Below are 17,000 nucleotides of genomic sequence, written 5' to 3'. Positions count from 1 at the left end.
CACAGCCATTTGTCGTGAGATATTGTTAATATCTCACCTAGGGTGTATTGGGCGCTCCAGGAATCAAAGGTCCACGGGGTTGGTCTGGATTGGAAGGACATCAAGGAAAAGATGGCCGCCCCGGAAAGCCAGGTCCACGTGGTCTTCTCGTGAGTCGATTTTCAAATGTTCCATGTTCTAATTGCATATTAAGCATTATACTTTATGGGGTAGATTAACAAATGTATCGTGTCCTGAAATAAGTGTTTAATAGTTATCAAAAAGCAAGAACAGATGGTTAGCAAAATCCACCCTGATTTGTCATAAGATTTGTTAGCATTATGGGATAACCCCATAAAAACCCCACAGGTGGGCATCCAGATGCAGCAGGAAATTTCTCCTTTATTGCCCCACTGAATGCAAAGAGAAAAGTTATGTCATAAATATGATGTCACAGGTAACCAGAGTGCTCTGGAAGTGACGTCAATTCCCTCAATCTCAGTGGCTGTGTTTGTTTGGGAGTCATGTCTGGTGTCTCACAATATGTAATTGTCTGCTTGTGTGCGTGATTTGTCTCGCAGCTCCTCCACGAGTCTTAGAACCTGTAAAAAGGAAAAACAAAAACATTAAACCACACCAAATGTTCTGGCATATGTTAACAAACTCAACACCAAATGTCCCGCATTTTTTGGTGTACAAATCAATAATTTACCCCCCCCCCCCCTTGGAAGTCCTGGCCTCGACATATACCCACAATTGACATATTTATGGTTTCAGATATTGAATTGCATGAATGAGAAAAACTTGCAAAGTATGATATTGTCTGACATAAATTGTATTATTGTTAATTAAAAAAAAACATCACAGCAAGTTTCCACTTAGCATCATGAATGCATTCCGAGAAAGTGCAACATTATGCAAAACGATGTTAAGCAGACAAGATTTTCCCATGGGACATAGTGTTATAATGGAGGGAGAGAGGACGGTTCATTCCCAGGGCACATTTTTGCTCACTCTAATATAACTTTAGCCTTGCTTTTCTACATATTAGAGACAAATATTAAACAAATCAATAAAGAACATAAATGGGAAATTAAATGAACAGTTACACGGGTCCTCACCAAAATTTAGGGCCGAGATTACTTGTCAGAATCGGATGCGGATGTGGGCTGGAGGGGTTACAGGGAGGGAGAGGCAGGTCTTCATGTCTCAGATGGACTGCAAAAGTCATTTGTGGGTTGGGAAGGCAAAGAAGAGGTAAGCCAGGAGCGATGCAGCACTATCGCCCTCGCACTGACCGTGCTTTCGGGTGAGACTCGCGGCGAATCTCCAATCGAGCCAGCGAATGTGGCGTGTGACAAATCCGGATTGGAGAAGTAATCACCGGGTTCCGCAAGATGGTGCGATTTGAGCGCGGAGGAAAGAGAGAATCACTGTACGAAGCCGAATCTTGTGTTGAGAAAACAAACCAGGCAAATCGTGGCTGCAAAGCTAGGTGAACAAACATTGAGTGCTTACATTGTATTACAATGTGTCAGCTGTTAATTTTCATGATTAAGGAGAAAACGTAATGTGCTATGAGCCAGTGCTGATATTGAGTGTGTAACTTGTTTTCAATACTGTATCTCTATATGATAACAAACACATTTAAAAACTATTTACATTCATCATTTATCCGAAATGTTCTCCCACAAAGTAATTTAAATAATGTATACAAAACAGCACATTAATATTCATTACCGTGGACAGCAATGTGTTGTGAGTGTCTGGGAGGAAATAGCACCTCCATTGTTCTTATTGACAGTTTTGCTCACGACCATAGTTGATTTTGCTTTGTCTTATACTCCCAATCGACATCTATGAATAAAGAAAAGAAACATGTGGAAGTTAGTCAATTTGACTTGTACTCCACATCGACTTGTATGCCGATAAATACGGTACAGTTCTAATATATATTGACTAAGCAATACAAAATGTATTACAATATGTGGGCTAACCAATACCGAAAGGAGTAAAACATTTCTGTGGGTTAACTATTAACAAACAGCTCCCCGATATTGCCGAAGCACAACAAACAAGTCTTTATGCTTAGCTATGTCAAACCAAAGTGATATGAATTATGCATGAAGAATGGCCTAATGATGAGTGTTTGCTCAAGGGAGTTGTTGGAGATACGGGTTTGCCTGGACAACCGGGACCTAATGGACGACGAGGCCCAACAGGAGATCTGGGTCTTCCTGGACAACAGGGTCTTCGAGGAATAAAGGTACGAGTTGCAATGCTGGAGCAATTTTGTGAATATATTGAACAAATCTTTCCCCTGATATGATGCAAGCACTTCATGATTTCTCATTTGGGTTCAAGTTTAATGAACAATGCTGGTGGGACAGGGCAGCATTTTGGACAACATTCTGCTGAATGGTCTTGCACTAATTGGACGAAAAAGGAGATGAAAAATATACTCAATTACGTTGTCTGATGTTTATCTTTATCAATAAATTATCTGATTCATTATCTGATGCTTTCCAAAACAACCAATCAATAGCAGTCCATTAAGTAATGGGTGTGAGTGTGGTGCGGTGTGTTGAGCACCTTAGAATGGACCTGATGAAGGAGGAAGAAAATGACCGTTTTTACAGCCATTTTTCCCTGCTGTGCAGGGGTTTGGCTTTTTCTTGAGGCAATGTTTTTATGGCCGGATGCCCTTCCTGACGCCAACCCTGGTCGCCTCTTACAACACACAGGGATATGGTACACCTATTCTAACCGGGGCATACACCGGGACCAGTACACTGGCACTCATTTCGCCGACCTCGGAAGGATGACAGGCTGAGTCAACCCCCTGGTGTTAATTCAGCAGCCAACGGAGCTTGAACTCAGGACCCTGGGATCCCAAGCCGCCACCCTAACCACTAAGCCAACACCAGGCTTTGATGGAGGAGGAAGGAGGAATATTATCAGGGGAGCAGCCAGTAGTAATGGACTGTTAGCGGTAGAGCCAGGGTGGCTTCCCCGGGGACTAGGGCAGGTAATTCCAACTTAAAGTGAGTGGAGGGGTGAACAATCAGTGCTGCATGTGAGAGCATGTGTGCAGGAGGTTAGATAGGAATGGATGTAAATGCTCCCTCCAGGTTTTATGTGAAACCCAGAGGATTAATATAAATAGAAATGCTGCCTGTTGAGCACGTTTTATCACACCAGGAAGCCTTGGAGAAAAGGATGGGGCAAACAGGTAAACTGGGGCAGAGGATGGATCCCACAAAGCCATCCAGAATGAGAGTGGGACGACGTTAGGTAACTTTATGTGGTGTCCCCTGCGAAAATTGGCGGAAAGACGGGGGCACCAAGATATTCAGGGTGGGGGCTCCATGGAGCATGCACCACGGACTGCCAAGTGTGCACAGAAGTGGTCTTGGCAGCTGTAAGATCACCATGAGGAACCTCGTTGGGATTCCCCAGGTGTCTCGTGGCAGCGCGAGCACTGGCAATGGAGGCCATAGAGCTGAATCTGTGGGGAATCCACGTAGGCCAGGGGGTAATTAGCTGTGCAGAGATTAGGAGGGATTAGATGGCAGTTTAAATTGACATTGGGTTGAATTATTTATCTTTAATTGAAAGTATTTTTCTTTAAAAAGATGATTAGATGAGGTGCTTTCCTCCTTCTTCCTCTTTATGTCCTGACAGAGTTTGGTATGAAAGGATGAATGAGTGATTAGATGAATAAGGTGAATGATGTGCAGGGCTCAAACATTTTTCGCAATTAACATTGTGTGAATGGTTCAAAGAGGGCGTGTATGAAGAAGAGGAAGTACACCCCCCCCCCTCTGGAGATGAATCCCCGCCCTTATCGGCATTCGATAGAGAAGATTCAGATGTTTTGAAATGGGATTCCGTTCCCATGTTGGTGCTCGTTGAAATAAAGTTTTGTTTTATTGGATGCAAGAGTTTGATGATGGCCTGGGAGTGTAGTTCATGGGGTGTAGGACTTTGTGCCCCAGGCGTGACCAAAGAGCCCAAGAGGGATGGGGGGATTACAGAGTGGGTTGAGTACACCGGGAGAGGGACTCGTGCACCATGTGCCAGTGAAGGCACTAGTGGTGATTGGCCATGAAGGATCCCCTCAGAATTTGGCACTGTGTAGGGTACCTCATGGGGTGTGACCCCCCCCCCCCCACAGTGAGCTGAATGCCACATTTTGAGACAGGCGTAAGCCTGCAGAGGGAGCCACATTGTTAAGCCCTGGTATTTTGCAAAGGCACAGAGGACAAGACCTAAAACTGTTAGAACAGAAATATAGAGAGGGGTGGGTAAATTGGTTACTTTGAACCACTGTGGAGGGTGGTTAATGGTAACGTGATGAAATATGATTTGAAATACTAGATTAGAGTAGGGATGCTCCCCCTTTGTACCATTTTGGATGTCTATAGCCACTGGGATAAATGGAGTAGGCTAACTGGATTATTTGAGGATCCATTGTGTCCCAAATTATTAGTGTAGGGGTAGACATGCCCCCTACCCCAATTGGACTACTCTGCCAGCGAGCCACGAGAGACCACACTTCCTCATCATTTTTATTGTCACTGCATGTGCCTCTATTTTCCTCCCAGGAGCTAGGATAGTTAAAATGGGATATAAGGGTTTCGAGGGGACAGGAGCCAATAAATTAGAAAGAGGGGTTATGGGACAGTTAAGTTAGAGTTAGGTTAGAACTGAAGCCAACCATCTCGAGTGCTGCTTTCGCTCGCTCCTGCCACAATTGATAATGACATCTGCTGCCGGCTAATGCTATCTTCCAACCACCGACCTGCCATCCAGCTCTCCTGCAGCCTGTCAGTGCAGCCATGCCTTTTCCTGTCAGCAAGCCATTAACACCTACCTCCTGCTGTGCCACCTGCCATGTGTCACCATTTTGCTTGTAATGCCATAAAGGCCTTAAGGTGCACCGCGCTTGAAGACCAAATGGGCCGAGTGTCATTTTCTTGTTGCTTATTAGGCCAAAAGGGCCATTTGCTTATTGCTGCATTCGGTCACATGGGCCAAAACTATGTGGGCCAGGTGGGCCAAAGATCTTGTTTAACAGCCATGTGGGCCCTTGGTGAAATTGTGGGGCCATAAAGACCCAAATAACTCTTGTTGTGGAGAGGTCGTTTGGGGTAAGGGAGCACCGAGTGCTGAAAGGTCCTGCAGTCACCAGAGATGCTTGTTATGCTGGACCACAGGGCCATGATAGACAGCATGGGTGGAGGGGTCTGATACCAGGTAGGAGGGGTCAAACATTCACAGACTTTAATAGACTCTTCAGAGAAAAAAGAAGAAAAGGCCCTCCTGGTACATCCATCCCTTTCTCTGAACACCACGCTATTGTTTATAAATTGTCTCCAAATATCTGGTTGTCTAAGTATGTGCATAGCAGATGAATGAGAAGCCTTAACAGAGTGACGCATTAACCTCAGAATTGAACACTCTTGTTCTTGATTTTTCTTGTTGTACATGTGGGATTTTAGACTCGGGTGAGGAGTAGGGTATTTGTTGTATTTACCGTACAGTAAATTGAGTTTTACCTGGCAGTGCCACCATCTTCTGAGAGCAGATTCGGAGAGTCTGAAGGAGGAAGATAGGGGTAGTGTTGTGCAACTGTCTCCTCGGGGTTAACAAATCCTGTAAATATTTTCCAAGTGTTTGTATGTTTGTGCATTTGTTTATTCGTTCATACATTATTCTTTAACAACCAAACCATACCACTTAGAGGCCCAACATTTTGGGTGTAGGTACTTCAGAATCTGGACAAGGTTTCAAGCTACCACATCTTGGCCTTGACGTCCATTTTGAAGCCACCAAAAGCCGCTATAAGTGTATATTGAGGTGCGGGGTCAGTCTGTCCTGCCGCCGACATGCAAGCAAAAGGTAATCACCATGAGGCCAATAACTCCAAGGCTTTTCAATGTCCAACGTGTCCCGAAACCACCGCCAGGAAAAACTCACCCAGCCGGGAAGTGCTGGGTATCTCCGAACCCGAAGTAGTGCCAGGTAGCCCCTGCTGGTGTTTAATATCGTGTAGTTTTTTCATTATTAAGTGTTTAGGATAAGCGAAGAAGTAATTAAATGTGACATCAGATATGTGTCGCAAATTTGTATATTTTGAGACGTCAAACCCACCCCGCTGGATATGGCTAAACATCTTCATCCCTGTGAGCCTATGTTTAATGTTTTTACCTCCATTTTCAGTCTTGAATGGGCTTTTTAGTGTTTGGCTAGAGCATCAGTCCTTAGTTTAGGCAGGAAAATCTGCCTTCACCATCCCAACCAGGCTGCCTTCACCAGCATAGCAAGATGAGAGGTCATGGAAGGGTCGTCCGGATGACAGGTGTACAAAGCGGGGCGGGAGAAAAGAAGAGGTGGAGGAACAAGGAGGTAGGGAGACCGACGAGAGGTGGAGGAGGTAGGGAGACCAAAAAGAGGTGGGGGAGCGAGGAGGGTTGGGGGAAGGGCAGGCAGCATGGAGCGAGGGGAAAGAAGTGAGAGGGGAGGCAAGGGAAGGCAGCATGAAGGGAGGGCAAGGTAAGGCAGTGTGAGGGGAGGGTCCACCCGGAAATAACCACTGGATGGACCCAGTCACGTAGGGAGATAACCACCTTCCGGATACATGCGGAGATAACTACCATTCAGATACATGTGGAGATAACCACTATCCGAATACATGCAGAAACAAAGAGAGGGAGAGACTGGTGGGGGGGGAGGGAGTGAGAAGGGGAGTGGGGGGGGGATTTTGACAGATGTGACGTCCAGTTTAATGGCGCACACATTGATGAATCACCTTGCCTGTGAAACACCGGGATGACAGTTTATAATTGGGCAGGGATTTAAACCCAGGATAGACAGCTCAGAAGGAGGTATGCTTACCTTTTGGCTATCCGACCCTCCCATGAGCCTCAATAACTGTTTTAAACAATTTTGGTATTTGATAACTGAAAAATACACTTAAATATCGCTAAATTTGTTTGTGCTTGTTTTTTTTTTGTTTGTTTTTTTTTTTGCTCTGGAAATGTTATATCCTGGTTCAGCTCAAAATATATGTGCCAAACCTCGTACCTACAAACCACAATGATAACTACCCAAAGAGCTTAAAGGTGGTATTCGATCGTCTCCCTACTGGTGCCACAGCATGTCCAAATTTTTAAACGGCAACCTGGAAGGGTCGGAATTCCCAGAATTAGGATAAGCTTTATCTTGTGAATCATTGTTTGTTAAATTGTCAGGACAACTCCTTGGTATGAGAATGCTGCATAATAATAATATTTGTATTTATTATTTCTGCAATAGCATGATCATTATCATCGATATTATCATTGTTGTACGGCATTTGATAAAGATGGAATAGTTTTGTTGTTTAATATAACATCTAATGTGCCTCCAAGCAGGAGCCACACAAACAATATCCCAATAACAAGCAAGACAGTCATTTGACAATCGGCAATCATTCCATGATACAGTGAAGCTAGAAAGCTACAGAATTATGTTAGTATTATCATTATTATTGCTTTTATCATTGTTGCCATTGTTATTATGTACTGTAATAATATATCTCGATATTTGAAAATTAATCATTTTTATAATCATATCATCATCGATATTTACCATTTGTATGCTTTCAGGGTGAGCAGGGTGTGGAAGGCCAAGTGGGGATTCCAGGAAAGCGAGGCGTGCCTGGTGTTGAAGGAATGCAGGGCGTGTTGGGTGAAATCGGGTCTGTGGGCCAGCAAGTACGTGGCAGAAAACAATACCTTTGCCCTCTTACATCATTATTCATCCGCATTTTGTGAGCCACATCTGGAGCACAGAAGCCTTTGGGCAAGACTTTCAAAGGAAGCTTCAAAAAGCAATAAGATAAATATTTATACAGCCTGGCTTCATTTTTCTCAAGTTATTTTGCAACTCACGATAACCCATTACGTATTTTGTGTCAAATGTTACTTCGTTTTGATGTGTTGCTGAATATGTGCGGGGCTTTCAAAAAGTCCTGTGAAAAGCATCGTGACGACAATATAAAATATGACAAATATAATAGATTGAGGCAGATGTAGAAATATAAGATACACTTACATATTTCCTTCATAATTATATACAATTTTATATTGAAAAGAGAAAACATTTCTGTGTTTTGACTGTTGTAAGTATCTCATTCATATAACATTTTGAATGGCTCTCCTGCATCTTAACATTTTTCTCTCTAATTTTTTCATTCAAGCATTGGTGAGTGTTTTAATTAATCACTGAGTTTATCCAAACCATTTGATTTCCTTCAGTGGGTGATGACTGTGGTGTATGTATTCTACTAGTCGTAGCTGGTTTTAAATCGAACACTAAATTAAAAGATTCTGAAAATAAGTAGTTAACTGCATGTATTATCAACATAAACAGTAATGTAAATGGATTACCAGGATTTCTTGGCATATTATTTGGTTGGACGGTACAAAGATTGAAACATTTATTGTCATTCTGTGTCTTCATCTTCATGTGCTTATATATTCTGAGGATGTGGATGTGAAGGGTGTTTTAAAAGAAACAGTGCAGTGGAAACATAACACTGGTACAAAAAAACCTTTCAGAGAAAAAGTATTTATTGTCAAATACAATAAAGACATGGTGGGTATCTCCCTTGAGCAAGTTAATTCTACCTGCAGGTAAACAAGCATACATCTTGATTTTAAAACATAAGTATTTCATTCAGTGCACTGTTACTTTTGAACCATCATGTGCATATATATATATATATATATATATATATATATATATAAATTTCTGCGAAAATTATATGTATATATTTGCAAAGATATATATCTCAATCTCTATCTCTCTATCTTTAAAGCTACTAACTCCATACTTGGGAAGAAGATACAACTTTGTGCTGCAAGTCCCATGGGCGACGTAGCCATGGACTCAGAGGCTGTTTTGAGGCCACAAATTCCGGCCAAAGTGACCAATATAGCAATTTTGGCAAACTTAATGAGCAATTTATCTCAAATTGAAAATGTTGGATTTTTATCGTGCAATATTTAAGTCCATTAAATAATTTAAATTGCAAGATTAACTTAAACTTTTCCTCTCACAGTAGTGAGCCTCAAGGGGGCGGCCAGGGAGAGGAGGGGGGGTGTCGAGACTTGCAGTGGGGTGGGGGTTGGGTATAAAACACTGGCCCCGACAGGAAGCGGTCTCAGTCTGATTCAGTCTGATGCTCTCTTTGATTATCTCGCTGTCTAACTCAGACCAACTGATGCTCTGGACTCTGCCTCTAGCTGCTTGCTTGCCATGACTCTGGCCCGTTGTCTCACTCCCGCTCTTGCCCTGGGGGAAAATACGAAAACCGTGCGCGTTCTGCTCCAGCTTTGTGCTCTTCACCATGTGTCTTTCCCACTATGCTGCCCAATTATTGGATGAGTGCAAGAGTATTATTCTAAAATGTTCAAAACTGAATTGTTTATTTTCAGGGTGAAACAGGATATCCTGGCTTAACAGGCATGCAGGGATTACAAGGACCCAAGGTGGGAAGTAGCCACACTTCAGTAAACCATTATTTTGCACTTCAGTCTGCTGGTTACTACACTACTGTTAGAATTCCCCTATGGATTAAAACAGGAACCTGTAATGTGACCAGGGTACCAGGACCTGATAGTCTCATAACTTATTGTGAGGATGTCCGTTGGTCATGGATGAAACATCACCGGATTTTAAATCTGCTTTTTCATGTCTGTTGTAAAATCTGTGCAGTGTTTGGTTCAAATTATTGGTTGCTTGAATATATTGTTCTACAGGATGGTACAGGTTTTCAGCCCAACTATAAACCGCCGGATTAGTACATCGCAGGCAGGGAGTTGCATCATAGTATGCTATCATAGTATGCTATCATTGCATCATAGTATGCATCATAGTATGCTATCACTCTGTTAGACATTACATTTGGTGTCCCATCTTCTCAAATTAGTTGGTGCACATTAGAAATCCCACTGTGTCCTCCACAAAGAATATAGGAGTTATCGGTGGTACCCTAAACAACTTTCAAATTCTGGCCATAACGTAAGTTAATGAAGGTGTGTGTGTGTGTGTGTGTGTGTGTGTGTGTGTGTGTGTGTGTGTGTGTGTGTGTGTGTGTGTCTGTGGGTGTGTTTTTTTGTTTTTATACCGCACATCATATTGTATTTTGTGCATTTTGTCCACAATAACTACCGTTACCCATTACCCATACCCCCCCTTCACTCCCCCCACAATCTCCCCCCTAAAACCATTGTTCTTTTTGTACTGTTATATCCTGGTCCTGTCTGTGTTCTAGATTGTCCACGAGCCTCGACTCTGTGTACAAAACAGTGAAAATTGTTGACCCAACATTTGACCTCAAAAATGATCAGTTGTTGCAATTCACATGTTCAACATCCACACGTCCAACATCGCTGGAAAACTGAGATCCCCAGGAATTCCTATATAGGCAGTTACATGAATGTTCTTTGTGTGGTTAACCACAAAGCTTTGGAGAAATACTCTAAACAGATTGACCTTGTTGTTAAAGGTTACCTCATTATTCTTGAATAGCGATTGCTGGATCACCATCAGGATTCAGGTGGTGTGGAACATCGTAGCATCATCCATTTATTATCACCACTGCTTGATGGTTTGAAAATGGGTTCTCATGAAAAAGAAACTTCCAAATTCAACCCATGAAGGCAGTCCAAGTGGACGTTGCATCGAGCGCTGTGTTGGCGAGCAGATATAATGACAACTTCTGTAATGGCTGATAATGACACCACGTTCTAAATGAGGTCTGAACTTGTAACCTGGAATTCCATTCCATGGAGGAGGAATGGCATGCACTGTTCGCTGCTTGCTTTGTTGAACCCTCGCCATCTGACAATGAAAGTATCAGTGACTGGTGTGTATTGGAAATGCTGATACCAACATAACTTTTGGAGAAGGATAACAGCAATCAATATAGAAAAGATGGAGTGTTTTGCAAGTTATCTTTTCAATGAATCTATAGATCATACAAGATGAAAATAATAATCTTTGAGATTAATTGGACTGAAACATAAGATTACTCATGTGATGTCAAACATGAATTAATATATTAACACGCTAAACCATATTTTGTGGACGTATCTCCTCCGAAACTGCCGGACGGATCGTCGCCACTTTCGTCATGCGGGTGCTCTGTGGTCTAATGTACAGCGTGGGCTGTGTGAGATCACGCCAGACGGAGAATTTGTGAATTTTTGGCGATTTTCTAATTTTTACATCCGTTTGCATGGTGATGTGTGACGTCATCACTGAGAGATGTAATGCCACTCCAAGAAAACAGCGTCTGCAATGTAAAACCCTCTTCTGCACATGCTGACTACCTCAGAAGGTGCATTTGACACAAAAAATGTAACAAGAAACATTCTATAAATCACATTGTGAACACTGAATATATTGACGTACTAACGAACCCTCACTCTAGAAACTTCGCGCGGAGCGTGGGTTTGGCCAGTAGTAAATTAATTACGTGAATGCCGTGTCTTATGAAAGCTTCAACGTATCTCCATCTGTTTTGTGACCCAATTTGATATCATAGCGGGGGTTTTTGTGCTCAGCACATGCATGTAATTACATGAAGGAGCTTGTGTAATGATAATAAAACCGCCCGATTCGTGTACTAATGGCGATGCATAAATCTACGGACATAACGGTGAACTAGCCGAATTAAAATCATCTTATTATTACAGTACACACAAAAATAATCTCATCATTTTGCCTGCAGTCGTTCGAATATCAGAGTAATACAGACTGATTTCAAATAACATTGATTCTTCAAAGAGATTGCGAATAGTTCAGTGAAATAATCCACCCATATCCAATTTGTTGTTGCACCGTAGCGAATCATTTTCCAATTTCGCAAAATTTGTGGAAGCTTTTCCAATGAAATCCGGCAGTAGCTTCGAGCTAAGTACTATCTATGAGTGTCTTAAAATTCCATACATTGTATATCGTCATGATAAATGCAGTGTATGCATTAATGTAAGTGTACAGAATATTGGGTGAAAACAGCATATTATATTTTTTAAACATTCAGTTACCCAGTTTGACATTTCTGACAGCGAACAACATGTTTGCCCATAACTTGAGAACAGCAAATGTTGTTTTAAATCTTGTTTTTTATTGGCAGATTTAAGAAATGTAGTTACCAATGAAGTTTTTGCAACTTCCCACTTATTTTGTTCCAGCTGTCCAAACTTTATTAGCTCCGCCACCGAAGGTGAAGGAGGTTATGTTTTCACCCCGCTCTGTCTGTTTGTTTGTTACTTGCAAAATCGAAGATTTTTCAAGTACATCGGTTAGTCCATTTTGTTATTCTGTCTGTCTGTCTGTCTGTCTGTCGCTGACAGATCGTAATTTTAAACCGATCTTCACGAAACTTCACAACATGGTAGAGTTTGTCATAAAGAAGAAACCTATTGCTTTTGAGGTCAAAAGGTCAGCAAAAGCCAAAGGTCAAGAACTGAAGTGGTATTTCTAAAATCCTCATTTGTCATCCGATTAACTTAAAATTTGAAGAGGATTTTCATATCAGGTCATTGAATTCAACCACCAATTATTTTCGAGATCTACATTTGGCCAAAAGGACAACATAGGCCGAATTTCTAAAATTGTCAATTTTCATCCAATTCACTTGTAATTTGAAGAGGATTTGCATATTTGGTCATTGAATTCAACCACCAATTATTTTGAGATCAAATTTGTTTGATGGTTTTTGCAAGTGCCGTGCTCTGCACGACGTCTTGTTTGTTTGTTTGTGTGCAGGATATCTCAAAAAGTTATGGATGGATCTGGATGAAATAGAGTGGAAAGGTTGGGTTTGTGACAAGGACAAACTGATGAGATTTTGATGTAGATTTGTATGTGGCTTCAAGAATTTCTTTCGTGATTCTTCACCATTGAGAGATAGGGCCAAAAACAATATTTAGCACGATATCTCAAAAAGTTGTGGATGGATTCGGATAAAACTTGGGGGACATTTTGGGGGTGTGACGAGGAAGAATTGATTCAATTTTGGTGAAGATCCAGATCCAGATCCAGACCTGATAGTTATTTTTTTAAGTAATTCTTCACCATTGAGAGATAGGGCTAAACTGATATAAAGCAGGATATCTGAAAAAGTTGCAGACGGATTCGGACGAAACTTGGTGGACACATTGGGTCTGGGCGTGTGGCAACGTTGAATTCCTTCAGTTTTGGTGAAGATCTGAATTCAGATCTGGATACAAGAGTTATTTAATTTTTGAAGTGATTCTTCACCAATGAGAGAGAGAGGGCCAAAAACGATATATAACATGATATTTCAAAAATGTATTGGGCCCGATATGTTCTCGTGTATCATGCATTGCATGTAGGAATTGTGCGCTCCACCAAGTGCCCTTCTTGTATTGTTATGTATTTAGATATTTTTTCATAACTAAAATTTGTATGAAATTCTTGCAACAGATCAATCTTGTTGTTAGCGCAGGAGACGGGGTTTTGCAATCGTGTGTGGGGGTGTTAGAAATTGTGTGTCCAAGCCATAACTTTTTTACCATTTCAGCTTTTGTCATGAAATTTTCAATAAACCTTTATTATGTGACATTGGAGAAAAAATATTTAAAATTGTGTTAAAATATGAAAGGCCAAAATCGAAGTGATTATTAAATATCCCTTATTAGCTCCACCATAGCATATCAAGCACGAGATGACCCGTTTTTAAAAATAATCATATCAGTGTTTCGTAATTTATCTTCCATTGAACTTCAGTGTGCATGTCCAGGCCAAAAATGTTTTCCTAAAGGCCCAGTCACACCTTGACGTTTGAGCCAGCTTATGCCGATTTTTGGAAAATTTGTCTAAAACGCTGGTACACGTCGAATACGTTATGGGTAAGTTTTGATAACATTGAGAGCACGCTGAAAAACACTGCCATACGTCGTTGTACACTGGTATGGCTTTAAACGTTGTACTTTTCGGTTGTCCTCAAATTTTCCATGCTTGAAATTTTAAGACTTATGCCAGCGTATGACTCACACGGTCCACATAACGCTGGCCATAAGTTGTAGGCACGTCACGCGATCGTTGACACACGTCGACACACGTTACTTGTAAGTTACTCATAAGTCGAAACACGTCGAGGTAATGTTTAGCATACCCGAAACTTATTTCTAACCTATGAGTAACGTGTTGTACTCACGTTACGCGATCGGTCACACACATCGACACACGTTACTTGTAAGGTGCTCATAAGTCGAAACACATCAAGGTAATGGTTAGCGTCAGTGTTCCAGACTCCCTGTTTTTTATTTTTTATTTATTTTTTTCTTCCTTCCTTTGGTATGATGGTGATTTTGACACTTCGATTTCTAGTGCGGTTGTAATATAATTTAATTAATAGACTGCCGCTCAACGATTTACATCATAACCGCACTCTACACTGAACACCGTCATACCGAAGAAAAAAAAAACCGGGAGTCTGGAACACTGACGCTAACCATTACCTTGACATGTTTCGACTTATGAGCACCTTACAAGTAACGTGTGTCGATGTGTGTCAACGATCGCATATCGTGCGTACAACTTATTCCCATCGCATGCGGAGTGTGTGTCATACGGCAAGTCCGTCGTAAAATTTTCAACATGTTTAAAATTACAAGATGTACTCCATTTAATACCACGTATGATAGCGTACTTTAGCATTCTATTCACGTATACTAAACTTACCCATACCGTATTCGACGTGCGCCAGAGTTTTAGACGCATTTTTCAGAGGTCGGCATACGCTGGCAAGATCGCCAAGGTGTGACTGCGATGTTGACACTTCCATTTCTCCGGTGGTTATGATTTGAATCATTGTGCGGCAGCCTTTTCATAACCTACGCCACGTGATCGTCGGCGATGCGTTCAACGCGCTATGCATAAGTTAGACTATCGTTGGGCATAGGTTGTGAAGGCCGACACCAGGTTCAGCATTCGTTGGTATAAGTTATCTATAACACAACGAAACGTTCTGTGTCCATTACTAATACGTTATGCATAAGACCAACTCGTTATGAATACGTCCGAATCTTTAAAAAAATCATCAAAAGTTCAACGTAAACATCAAAAGTCCAGCGTTTTACATACATTTTAATACGTTGCCATTGCTGGCTAAAACGTCAAGGTGTGACTGGCCTTAATCAAGCTTTTGTCATCAAATCTTCAACAAACCTTTATTATGAGAATATGGAGAACACAAATTTATAAAATGTACAATTTTGTTAAACTGTCGTTTTCATCAAGTTTTGTTTGAGTACAACATGGATGTGGAAGGGCTTTGCATTTTGAGATGTTTTCTAGGTGATAATTGCATGTGTTTCATGACTGATTTATCCTCTTTTCTTGTATAATTTAGGGTCCATCGGGTGAGAACGGCTACATTGGGATTCCAGGTCCGAAGGGACCCACAGGATTCATAGTATGTACAGAAACCACCCTGTTTCTTTACCCTTGTCCCCCCCCCCCCAAGGCCTTTATTGGCATCCATACCCTGAGGTATTATGTGCTATGGAGATAATAAGTAGGAAATTAATTTTTTTGTGCCTCATCAACTCTGTCTTTCTCTACGACTGCCTGCTGAGACCATGTTGAAATGATGTCTTTTTCATAACATTGTATGTCTTTTTTGGCTTGGGAGGAAACTTCACCTGATGATGGCTGTGTTACACTAGATTATGGCTCGGTTACAGATATTTGTCTGGTGTGACTTTAAATTGATTGCTACAATAAATCTGATGCATTAAAAAGTGGTTACAATACTGTAAATACCATTTCAATAACTTATTTCCTGTTAATAATTCAATAGGAATTGAGTGTAATTACTCATGCTGTGGCCTTAGGTCAAGTAAGTATCGTGATCATACCATCTGTTTGTTTGTCTGTCTGTTTATTGGCAGAACAACTGGACAATGAGTGCAGCTAGAATCACAAAATTTGGCAGAGAGCTTCATATTGTTCATGTCTCAGAGGAATTTAACTTTGAGCTCACATGGAAAAATATATAATGAAATGTAGCACAGGACTATATTTATTCATGCTCTGGTCATGGGTCAGCATGAGAGTGTTGGCTAATCATGTCTGAATATGAATCTCTGTGCCACTGCCAAACCTGGCAATTTTCGCTGTTCATGTTGATGAGTCAATCTACTGACAAACAGACAAACACACAGACATGTTGGTCACAACACTCACATGTCAAGCAGAGACAGGGAGGACATTGGAAGGGTAAGCAAACACAAAGAATTTAAAAGACTCCAGTTGAGATGGAGAGGTGACTTTCAAAGGTCAGGTGATCTATATTCAGATCAACAGCAGCTGTGACCAATGAGCAGAAACGGCTGACACTAACCAGGGATAAAAAGTCAAAGTCAGAAGCCCGAGTAAACAAGATGACTATAAAGTAATAAGTGATATTTTTGAAAGGGTGCCAACAAAGCAACAAAAATATTAATAAGCACATGAACTTCGGCATCGTCTCACCATCCTTTATGGGTGAGGGGAGAGGGGTAGGGGGCAAATTTATTTTACACTTTGACCTGCCCATGGGTACCCTGAGCACATATGCAAAATTTGAGGGAAATTGGCCAAGCAGTTTTCGATCTTGAAGTCAGAGGCCATTAATAGTAATACCCAAAATAACAAATTCTAATATTATGTGAGAAACCAAAACTGCAAGTTGTAATAAGAGGATGAACAGAATGGAGAGAGAGAGAGAGACCAAGCAGAGGGACTCTCTTTCCACTCGTTGACAGACTCTGCTACACTCCCAGACTGCAACTCCCAGACTGCAACTCCCAGACTGCAACTCCCAGACTGCAGATGATTGCAGCTCGACTCCGCTCCCAGACTTCATGGCGAACCCAGACTGACTTATTCGCATTTCAGCCCGGCCTTTTATCGCCTGGTGCTTCGCCCCTCCCTTCGTGGCATGTGCGGGGGGC

At 41.5% G+C, this 17,000-nt stretch overlaps 1 protein-coding gene and 1 long non-coding RNA gene across 13 annotated transcripts in view; one reads left to right on the top strand and one right to left on the bottom strand.

The window, feature by feature from the left end:
* The window catches only part of LOC147027127 (uncharacterized), a 389,612-nt gene that overhangs the window by 350,954 nt on the left and 21,658 nt on the right, over window positions 1-17,000 (top strand). For all 8 annotated transcript variants that reach the window (XR_015058689.1, XM_085883308.1, XM_085883307.1 and 5 more), the window contains 5 exons: window positions 42-149; window positions 2,138-2,245; window positions 7,632-7,739; window positions 9,465-9,518; window positions 15,416-15,478. Coding sequence is in view for 7 of the 8 variants with exons in the window: in XM_085883308.1 (XP_085739434.1) it covers window positions 42-149; window positions 2,138-2,245; window positions 7,632-7,739; window positions 9,465-9,518; window positions 15,416-15,478 (441 nt within the window). In the remaining variant the exon portion in view is untranslated. The remainder of the gene's footprint in view (window positions 1-41; window positions 150-2,137; window positions 2,246-7,631; window positions 7,740-9,464; window positions 9,519-15,415; window positions 15,479-17,000) is intronic.
* LOC147027128 (uncharacterized) lies at window positions 144-16,910 on the bottom strand. Of its 5 annotated transcripts, none has more exons than XR_015058694.1 (5): window positions 16,828-16,910; window positions 1,763-1,836; window positions 1,278-1,470; window positions 1,101-1,148; window positions 144-581 (listed from the first exon to the last, which is right to left on the bottom strand). It is a non-coding gene; the product is annotated as an uncharacterized LOC147027128 (long non-coding RNA). The 5 variants fall into 5 exon arrangements; XR_015058690.1 differs by having other exon boundaries at window positions 1,720-1,836; window positions 16,828-16,902; XR_015058692.1 differs by lacking the exon at window positions 16,828-16,910 and adding an exon at window positions 7,615-7,685 and having other exon boundaries at window positions 1,720-1,836.

The sequence above is a fragment of the Eptatretus burgeri genome, chromosome 5 (assembly GCF_056783735.1).
Source record: "Eptatretus burgeri isolate ZD-2024b chromosome 5, Ebu_testis_v1, whole genome shotgun sequence".
In the NCBI taxonomy this organism is placed as follows: domain Eukaryota; kingdom Metazoa; phylum Chordata; class Myxini; order Myxiniformes; family Myxinidae; genus Eptatretus; species Eptatretus burgeri.
This window is presented reverse-complemented; position numbering and strand designations above follow the sequence as displayed.